Source organism: Pantherophis guttatus, chromosome 1 (genome assembly GCF_059756535.1).
Source record: "Pantherophis guttatus breed Tessera chromosome 1, ASM5975653v1, whole genome shotgun sequence".
Classification (NCBI taxonomy): Eukaryota; Metazoa; Chordata; class Lepidosauria; order Squamata; family Colubridae; genus Pantherophis; species Pantherophis guttatus.
In genome coordinates, this window is record NC_142063.1 from 322487185 (window position 1) to 322498567 (window position 11383).

General features: G+C 38.1%; 1 protein-coding gene across 1 annotated transcript in view; it reads left to right on the forward strand.

The window, feature by feature from the left end:
* SELENOI (selenoprotein I) overlaps positions 1-11383 on the forward strand; it is a 52647-nt gene that overhangs the window by 35554 nt on the left and 5710 nt on the right. The window contains exons 7-9 of the mRNA XM_034421196.2: positions 2764-2812; positions 3072-3252; positions 5101-5283. Coding sequence (XP_034277087.1) covers positions 2764-2812; positions 3072-3252; positions 5101-5283 — 413 coding nt within the window. The remainder of the gene's footprint in view (positions 1-2763; positions 2813-3071; positions 3253-5100; positions 5284-11383) is intronic.

Here is an 11383-nt window from a genome sequence, read left to right on the forward strand (position 1 = left end):
AACTTAGTGTTGGAGAAGACTCCTTAGAATATTTTGAAAAAACTAAACCAGTGAATCATCGAACAACCAGAGTTCTTCACTCAGGGCACAAATGACCAGGTTTAAATTATCTAGCTTCAAACACATAAATGCAGAGACCCAAGTTCTCCAGAGAAGGTTCTAAAGCTAGGAAGGGTGAAATGAAAGAGAAGCCAGATAACATTATTGTAGTCAGATACATGTGTCTGTATGGTTTTATTGCTTTTATTGTTATAAGCTGCCCAGAGTTGCCTCATGGTGAAATGGGCAGCAAATTAAATAAATAAATAAATAAATAAAAGGATGATTAGCGATAAGGTGAATATACAGAGGCTATGAATCCACTTTTGGAAGACCAAATTAGAAACAGATTGCCATGGAGAAAACCTGTCCATATTGGTCACTAGGAATCAACACTGATTTGTTGGAACATAACATAATAAAAAAATTGTCTAAACACTGACTTTAGGGGCAGTATTTGGAGAATAAATGTGAATAAATTGGAATAAGTGTGGCATATTCACATTCTTAAGAATATATTCTCAACCAACATATATCAAAACCAAGGAATTTCCTATTGACAGCTCAATAATTCAGGAAATTCTGAGGCAAGAGAGGAATACAGTTTTTCTTTCAAGTTTGGGTCCCCGCTATTTTTTCCTCCCCACCATTTTCTTCTGGGCAGTAGGAAATGTACATTAAAGCTTGGACAAATCTGTAACCTAATCCAGCATATTCCTAGTACAACCTTGGAGCCCTCTTCTGGCAGACATAGCCAAATCATATCATATATTGTAGAGCACAAAGTACACAGAACTTTAGTTAATTATTCCAGTTGTTTCTGAAATGGTTACTTTCTAACTAGGAGCTGCTTGGTGATTCACCTTTATCTCAAAGCTTTTCTAAAAACTTTCAAAATACACCCTGCCTTGGATTTTAAGTTACAGAATTGCAGTTGAAATGTTGCCCCTCATTTCCATCCCAATCTCCATCATGGTAAATTACCAATTACTATTTTATCCTTAAGGTGCTTTAATTCCTTTAACATAAGCAAAAATAGAGACCTGTTTCAACATATTTCACATACTTCAAAACAATGTGATCTACATTTCTATGCAGATACATTACACATCAATGTGATCTACATGACTTTTGGAGAAGTATCTATGGGACAATCTGCATTAACCACAGTATCTAGTTTAATTCTAAAATAATATCAAAACTATAGAGATTAGTTTTCTTGGCAACAATACAGAAGTGGTTTCTACTTCCTTGTTCTAGAATCCAAATCTATAGGTTTGATATCATCATTGTCTCCCATTTAAGTATTAACCATGCATAACTTCAGGTTAGCTTCTTAAAGGGAGATAAATAGCCCCAGATACTACTGCCTGCTAAAGATATGAAAATAGATGAAAACATACGAAAAATAGTAAAAATATTAAGCGAGGTGTATGAAAACCATTTTCTTGATCCTCAGCAATTTACAATCAGATACAGATTTCTCCTTATAAATGTACCATATTTTTTGCACTATAAGACACTCCAGACCATAAGACGCACCTAGCTTTTGGGGAGGAAAACAAGAAAAAATATCTGCCTCTGCCTCCCAGCTATTTGACTCATTGGAGCAAACAGCAAACAACCTGGTCAGGTTCAGCACAGCCCGATTTAGCATGAGCAGCTGATCGGCGGTTGGATTGGCCTCCCAGAATACCACCGATCAGCTGTTCCAGGCTGCGGGGATCACCACCAATCGCTGCCAATTGCTGCCTCTGCACACCCCATTTTCAGCCCATTCCAGGTGGTGGGGATTGCTGCCAATTGCCACCACCTGGAACGGGCCAAAAATGGGGCACGTGGAGGCTGCAAGTGGGCGGGGCTTCAGCAACATTCGCTCTATAAGACACAGACATTTCCACCCACTTTTTGGGGGGGGGAAGTGCGTCTTACAATGCGAAAAATACACTAATCCTAATAGCTGCTCCTTCTTACATCAAGTATTTATAATTCTTTGCAACATTAACATGAGCTAATATAAAGCAAATATGAGGGTGAGCAGACACATTATTTATGCATCAAAGACTGCCTTTTTAAAAAAAATTGTTGTCATAAGGGTGCCACAGTGGATGGAGTTTTGTTTTGCTGTCTCCAGAGGGGAGCAGGTTTAGCCTTTCCCCTTTTTGAGATTGGGGGAGGTAAGCATTAAGACTGTTGGATGTTTATTACATCTATTTTATTGCTGTTGCCTTTCAAAATATAAAAATCATATACCATTGTTAATCAGTATGAATTGAATTTCTTTGATGCAGTTTTGGACGTCTTGGGGAGGGGACTTACAAGCTCCGAATTGCTAATTCCTTGCCTGGAATGATAGCTGCTTTTGAAAACTAGCAAATAATCATGTTAATGAAATTGTAAATATTAGGCTTGAGTATATTAATTGTTGATGCAAATCTAAATTATGACTCAATGTTCCAATTTTTTAATTTTCTCAATTAACAGGGAGCATATAGAATTATTTGTGATGATTTTTTTTTTTTTGCCCAGTTCAAACATTACATGGAGTATAAGATTTGCTTGACTATGATTTCACAGTGTAAATGCTGCCTTATAACAGTATGCATGGCTCCCAAATCAGAAAGAAAATAATCAGGATAGATTTGGTTGGGTCTCCTGCTTTTATCTGAAGGAGAAAGATAGATTCGTTGGAAAAGTAAATTGGTTCTTTCTTTTCCTTTTTAGGTTGTGCGGTTACTGTGACCATTCCCATGAGCTTGAACAATTACTACATGTAAGTGTTTTGCATTGTCAGGGGTAGCATCTGCACATTGCAGAGATAGTGTTGAAAAAGCAAAGTATATTGGGCAAACATCCACCGTCCCTTGGCTTTTCAAGTTCAGATGGGGGCATGGAGATACCAGCCACTCCCTCTCTGGCTGCAGTGCCAGGCTCCCAACTCCCATTCAAATGTTGACTCTCCCTTCTGCCAAATGACCTTACTTTGGCCCACTCGTTCACCAAGCCCTTGTTTGCTACCTTCTGTCCTTCAGAGCCTATGCCAAAGGCATCCTCAAGCACCACTCCTTCTATGAAGCCATGCTGCCTTTCTTCTCGCCAGTCCTCCTTTTCACTTTGTGCACCATTTGGATCTTCCAGTCACCAACAGATATCCTGGAGACCCAGCCGCGCCTCTTCTATTTCATGGTTGGGACGGCCTTCGCAAATATCTCTGTAAGTTTCATCCTTTCTGCTTCAAAGTCAGGCTTCCAAAAGGCTCAGAGGTCAGGAAGAAGAAAGATGCTCTGATTGTTAATCCATTTGTCTCAGCCAAACCTTTTTAGTCTCGGTCTTCCCTTCCCCTCTCATGCGTGTGTGCGTGCACACATACACACACACACCTCCCACAATTTCTACAGCAGCTGACATGACTGCCTGCACTGCTGCTGGTTACAGTCCAACACCACTTAACAAGAGAAACGTAAAGAGGAAGCAGGGGGCTGAATAAGCAATAGGAATAGCACTTATATACCGCTTCACAGTGCTTTACTGCCCTCTCTAAGGGGTTTACAGAGTCAGCATATTGCCCCCAACAATCTGGGTCCTCATTTTACAGACATCGGAAGGATGGAAGGCTGAGTCCACCTTGAGCCTGGTGAGATTCGAAATGCCAAATTGCAGGCAGCCAGCAGTCAGCAGAAGTAGCCTGCAGTACTGCATTCTAATCACTGCGCCACCACAGCTCTAGGTAGAAATAACCATAATGGGTGGGCAGTTTGCATTGATCTGAACCATATGTGGTTTACTACAAGACATTGAAGTTGTCCAGAATTAGGCAGAGCCAAAACCAGGTTTTTGGATAGGGATTGAAATGGGTGCCTTAAAAATACCTAAATATTTGGCCCCTCCCAGTCTGGAGGCTTCTAAAGGAATGTTAAGATGCCACATGTAAGCCTTGGGATGTACTTCTTGCACACTGATATAAAAAGATAATGCCAGTGGTGAAATTGAGCCGGTTCTATATGGCTCGGGCAAACCGGTAGCGGCAGTGTTGGAAGGCTCCGCCCACCTGCCCGGATGTCATCATGTCCTGTTTTTGACCCTCTGCGCATGCACAGAAGGTCCTGCACATGCACAGAGGTGTCGCATGTGTGGTAACAAACCGGTAGCAAAGGTAAGTGAATTTCATCCCTGGATAATGCCCAAAACACCACAAAAGGTTCTGTATTTTATCAGGATATGGATTATAAAGATCAATGGATTTACAATGCAGGAAAGCAGATTCTGGTCAAATGCTATTAAAAACTGGTTTTAACAGTTAATTACTTTTATCAGCAAGAGTGATGGAATCCACTATTTAGAAAGCCAATGGAAAATGCTGAAGCACAATCTAGCTCAGAGTTTTTCAAACCTGGCAACTTTAAGATGTATGGACTTCAACACCCCAATTTCCCCTAGAATAGCAGTCAGTGGAGGTAGGGCTTGAGTTTGGAAGTGAGAGTCTAAAAATGGCCTGTTCCAGATGCCTGGTTCTTTTACGTTCCGGAGCAGTGTTTTGTTCTCAACCTCAGCAACTTTAAGATGCGTGGACTTCAGCTCCTAGAATTTCTCCAGCCAGCATGGTGGGAAAGATAAAGGGCATGTAAGGAAACCAAAACCAAACACTACAGAACCCAGTGTAATTGGAAGTCTCTTTAGCAAGTCACAGATTTTGTTGTGTACAAAGAGAGCACATTTCATGTTAGAAGGAATCGGGGTACTTGCAGCTCCTTAGATAGTCATCAAAATGGTGGACAAAGCCAAATTGAATTAGCCAAAATGTTCAGTCAAGACCATGTATTCTCAAATATTCTCAGCATCCTTTACATTCGCCAAATGATTTACTACTGGAGCAGTGGATTACTTTAAGAGGGACACAGGTGTTGGGTCGACTGAAACAGCCAGCCCCATTTCCTGCCCTTCAGGGGCATTCAGACAGTAATTCTCAAATATTCTCAACTAGCCTAGATTGGGAGGAAAACCAATCTCAAATTTCCTTCTTCTCCCCCTAACTTTCTTTTGATGTTTTGCCCTTTCTTCCAGTGTCAATTGATCGTCAGTCAGATGAGCAGCACTCGATGTCAGCCAGTGAACTGGCTGCTTCTTCCACTTGCGCTTGTTATCCTTGTAGTGATGTCATCCTTGGTACCAGAACAGGAAACGAATCTCCTCTATTTAATCACCATTGTCATCACGTTGGCACACATTCATTATGGAGTCAATGTGGTAAGCCATTCCGCAGGGTTTGGGGCTCCCTGAATTGTCCATTTCAGCATTGCTCTACTTTCCATGTATGGCAACAGGTGATAGAGATAACATTGGAAAACATACCAATACTTATCGTTGACCCACTGAGGTCCCTTGAGTTGTTTCCTTGGTTCATCTGTAGGCAATCCTGTACTGGTAGTCCTCAACTTATGATGACAATTGAACCCAAAGTTTCTATAGCTAAACAAGACAGTTGAGTGAATTTTGACCCATTTTTTAATCTTTCTTGCCACAGTTGTTAAGTGAATCACTACAGTTGTTAAGTTAGTAACATCTATCTTAAGTTAAGTGAATCTGGCTTCCCAGTGGACTTTGCTTGTCAGAAGGTCGCAGAAGGTGATCACATGACCTTGGGACACTGCAACCGTCATAAACACATGTTGGTTGCCAATCATCCAAATTTTGACTGTTTGTCAAAGGGGATGCCCAACAGTCGTAAGTGTGAAAAATGGTCATAAATCACTTTTTTCAGGGCTGCTGTAACTTCAAGCAGTCACTAAACAAATAGTTGTAAGTAAAAGATTACCTGTACTTGAGAATGGGGTCGGTGTAAGCCAGTACTGGTAACTGACTAAATAAATTAAAGTTGCCTAAAATGTAAGATCAAAATCTGTTTTTAAAGTAACTGAACTGTGACCATAGCTTGAATAGGAGTTCCCATTGAGCAATACAAGTTGAATAAAGACAAGATTTTGATTCATTCCTGAAAGGAAAAGCCACCCTTTCAACTATTTTCAACTTTGTATAATGGATTATTGTGGTTTTTATTGTTGTGAGCTGCCTTGAGTCCATTGGAGATAGGGCTGCATATAAGCCTAATAAAATAAATAAATAAAAAAAATATTTTCTATGCAATAGTGATGAACCTCCAGGCTCATAGGCTACAGTTTAGCTGATCAGCCAGAAGTTCATTACCTTTGGATTGATGCTGGCTGTGAAAACCTGCATGGATATATTTTCTATAGCGTATCTCTTGTTGTAAAGCAGTAATAGAACCAAAGCAATCTCAAATTGTTGGGTGATTCTGAGAGTTTTGAATTTGTACTGAGAGACTTTAAGTCTAGGGAACTAACCATGTGGGTCCACATGCTAAGGTTTGGGCCCTTTCTTAGAGACCAAAGGGGATGAAAGCTTTGGTGCTTCAGGGATTGGCAGGGAATCCAAAACTTTCTTTTTTTTTTTTTTTTTTTTTTATTGCAAAAGTTTTACAATTACATTTTCACCCCTTTTTTTCACCCCCCCACCTCCCTCCCCAAACTTCCCGTCCTCCCTAACCCTCCCTAACCCTCCCCCCCCCAGACTTCCCTATTATGTACTCATAACTAATAACACTGATATATATACCTGAACCCATCCCTCCCCCTACATAATTTTCCCTCTTTGTCTCTTTATATTAAAATATTTCTAATACATTGTTTTCAAATAAAAGCTATTTGATACTTTCTAATTTGATATTTGTTCTGAACATATTCTATCCACCTTTTCCATTCCCATTCATAAGTCTCTTGTGAACAATCTTTTAAATATGCTGAAATCTTCGCCATCTCTGCAAAACTGGCCATCTTCGAAGTCCATTCCTCGATAGTAGGCAAAGCTTCATTCTTCCAATATTTACCTATCAACAATCTTGCTGCTGTTATCATATACAATATTAATTTTGTTTCATCCCGTGTAAAACCCTTAACTATGCCCAATAAAAACAATTGTGGAGAAAATTGAATTTTTTTCTTCAAAACATTCTGCATGACCCACCATATTTTTATCCAAAAAGCCTTAACTTTCCTACAGGTCCACCAAACATGATAATACGTAGCATCCAAACATTCACATCTCCAACATTTTGGCTGAACATTAGGGTACATACATGACAACTTTTTAGGATCTAGATGCCATCTATAAAACATTTTATAGAAATTTTCCCTCAAATTCTGCGACTGTGTAAATTTAACATTCTGAACCCAAATTTTTTCCCATGTTTCCAACATCACTGGTTCTTCAAAATTTTGTGCCCACTTAATCATACAATCTTTAACTAATTCCGTTTCTGAATCCCTTTCTAGCAAAACATTGTAAAGCCTTTTAATATGCATTGGACCTTTCTCTCTTATATGTCTAACCAATTCTTCCTCATGCAACATAATACCAGTTTTTTGGTCCTCTTTCCATCTCAATTGTAATTGATTATATTGTAACCAGGTTAAATTAATCCCTTCGTCCAACAGTGTCTGCAATGTCTTCAACTGCCATCTGCCCGCATCTGTAAAAAGAACCTCTTTGTATAAAAACCCCCCGAATGACATTATATTTGTATTCCACAAGGTATGACCAAGATCCAGCCATAGCGGTATTTTATAATCCCATTTGAGTCGGTGCTTCTTCCAAACTCTCATCAAAGAGTCTCTAAGTATATGACTTTTAAATACTTTATCAACTTTGTCATCATAAAATAGGTAAGCATGCCATCCAAATTCAAGATCAAAACTTTCTGCATTCAATATTCCAGCCTTTTTACTTCCAAACCAATCACTTGTTAAAGTTAAAGCTGCTGCATCATAATATAACTGTAGGTTTGGAAGTTTAAGGCCTCCTCTTTCTGGAACATCTTGCATAATTTTCAATTTCACTCTCGGCTTTTTCTCGTTCCAGACAAACTTATTAAGTCCAGTTTGCCAAACTTTCAGTTGTTTATCACTTTTAAGCACCGGAATCATTTGAAACAAAAACAGAAATCTTGGCAAAATGTTCATCTTAACTGCTGCTATTCTTCCAAGTAAAGACAGTTGCAGCTTTTTCCAAGTCTCCATGTCTTTCTGAACCTCTCGCCACAACACCTCATAGTTATTTTGAAACAATTTCATGTTTGATTCTGCAACCTGAACTCCAAGATATTTTACCTTAGGTACAATTTCAAAACCTGCCCTCCTTTCAAACTCATATTTACGATCTTGTGTCATATTTTTGACTATCATTTTAGTCTTTTTTGAGTTCACTCTGAAACCTGAAACTCTACCATAGTCTTGTATAATGTCGTTCATCAAGATTATTGATTCCATTGGTTGTGATAGGGTAACCACCAGATCATCTGCAAATGCCTTTACTCTATAATCCTCTTGCCTTATCATTATGCCTTTCAAAATTTTTGAGTCCCGTATTGTATTTAGCAAGACTTCCAATGTTAAAATAAATAAAAGTGGGGACAACGGACATCCCTGTCTTGTTCCTTTTTCAATTTTAAACTCTGTCGTCAGACTTCCATTAATAATAATCTGTGCCTTTTGCTCTTGATAAATTGCTGAAATCGCCTGTATAAATTGGTCCCCAAAGTCCATCTTTTTTAAAGTCTTTAGTAGAAAATTCCAATCCACTCTATCAAAGGCCTTCTCCGCATCCAAAAAGACCAGCACTGCAGAAATCTGTTTATTCTTATCAAGATATTCCAATAAGTCTATTACTTGCCTTACATTGTCCTTCATGTATCTACCCTCAATAAATCCCGCTTGGTCCTCATGAATCACCTTTTGGATTACTGGCATCAACCTGTTGGCTAATACCTTCGCGTAAATTTTATAGTCTGTATTCAAAAGAGATATTGGTCTGTAGTTCTCTGGTTTTTTAGGACCAACTTGTTCTTTTGGTATCAAAGATATATAAGCAGTTGTCCAGGATGGGGGTATTTTACCCCCTTGTTGAATATTGCAAAATAAATCTCTAAGTTGTCCCACCATTTCAGCTTGTAAAGTTTTATAATACACTGCAGTCAAACCATCCGTGCCAGGAGCTTTGGCTGTTTTTAGCTGTTTAATTGCTGCTGTTATCTCCTCCTCTGTTATAGGATAATTCATTCTTTCCTTTTGTTGATCAGTAATTTTTGTAACTCTCTTATCCTTTAAATATTTTTCTATAAGTCCATTCTGCACCTCATCTTTGGCATATAGTTTAGTGTAATAATCCACAAAAGCTTCTTTAATTAGTTTTTGTTGAAAGATTTCTTTCCCTCCAATATCAATACTATCAATAGTCCGTATACTTTGTTTTTTCCTCAATGTGTAAGCCAACCATCTGCCCGGTTTATTAGCATTGCAAAATGTATTATGCTTCGCGTATTGTAAACTTGTTGCAACTTGTTCCGCCATAAGCATTTGGAATTGGTCTTTCAAAAGTTTTATAGCACTTCGTATTCTTTCATCTGTTGGGTTTTTAATAAGTAACTGTTCTTTATTCTTTATTTCCATTTCCAACTCAGATCTTTTCTTTTGTCGGAACAGTCTATGTTTAGAATTCATGTAGATAAGTACCCCTCTCATATAAGCTTTACTTGCATCCCAAACAATTTCAACTGGGGTACCTTTATTCAAATTTATTTCAAAAAATTCTTTCAAATGCTTTTTAAGTTCTATTATATTTTTTTCATATCTAAACAGGTTCTCATTTAATCTCCAAGAACGTCTCTCAACCTTATCCATCTCGATTTCTATCCATACAGGACTATGATCAGTCAAAATTCTTGGAAAAATCTTTGTTCTTTTTGTCTTAACAAGTAGATCATTTGACAACAAGATAAAATCAATCCTAGAAAAAGATCTATGTCTATCAGAAAAAAAAGTGTAATCCAATTCATTTGGGTTATGTATTCTCCAAACATCTTTTAGTTCCATATCTTCTTTCATATCAAAAAAGGTCTGTGGTAATCTAATTCTAGACTTTGCCAAGCTCTTTTTATCTAATTTAGAATCAATTACTCCATTCCAATCTCCCATAATTAAAATAGATCTGTAGTCCCATTGCAATATTTTAGTATGTAACATCTTGTAAAAATAATCCTGTTGTTGGTTGGGAGCATAAATTCCAATCAAAAGAATTTGTCCATTTGCTGTAAACAATTCAATTGCCACAAATCTGCCATCTTGATCTACTTCTATAACTTTTGCTGTTAATTTTTTATTTACATAAATAACCACACCATTCTTTTTCTGCGAAGTTGAAGATATATAATGTGCTCCTAGTTTTGAGTTTATCAAATATTTTTGATCTTGAGTTGTAATGTGCGTTTCTTGTAAACATATTATATCATTATTAAATTGTTTCAAATATGTAAATAATTTTTTCCTTTTCTGTGCTGAATTCAACCCATTGACATTCCAAGATAAACACTTAAAGGTCATTAACCTCTTCATGGAGCGCGGAGCAATATGCTTGAAGTTCATCCACAAGCTTCGATCTCGCTCCTCCCATAGCGCCAATCTCTTGTGCAGTGCTCTTAACTGCCTTCTTGTCTTGTCTTTCCTGTTGTTGTTGTTGCTTCTGTTTAAGTAGCTTGGATTGAGCTCTAGTTATACGTTGATCTTTAACTTCAGTCAACTGAATCAAATCCAAAATTGGAGAAGAATCCAGCGATGGCTCACTCAGAATACCTCCTTCTGCACCTTGCACGTTTTCTAATTCCTGCTTAGACTGTTCTTTCAATTGCCTCTCTTCACTCTCCTTAATCTCCAGAACTGTAGATGTACGAGGAGATGGTGTTCTTTCCATAAGAATAGTACTGTAAAAGTGTTGCGCCTTCTCCACGGTATTCAACCGATATCCTTCTCCCTTATATCTAAAAATTACCCCAGCTGGTGCATCCCACCGGAAGGGTATCTGTAAATTTTTCAATTCCTTAACAAGAAAACCAAATTCTTTTCTAGCTTTCAGCATTTTAGGAGGTAACTCTTTAAAGATTACAAGCCGTGAGCCCCCCACTTGTATAGAGGTGTGGAAAGATTTTTGCAGGATATCATTTCTAATTTCTCTCTCAGTAAAGTATATGACCACATCTCTGGGTAATTGTCTTTGCCTGGCCACCCAAGAGTTCACTCTGTAAATTTTATCTATTTTATGAAATACCAAATCAGGATTAACTTGTAGAATCTTAGCCAGGGCTTCAGAGCAAACTTGTCTCAAGTCCTGTCTTTCCTCCTCTCGAATTCCCCGAAGCCGTATGGCAAATTCCATCGCCCGGAATTGTATCATAACAATCTCATCTTCAATTCTCTGCATTTTATTATCAACTTCATCAATT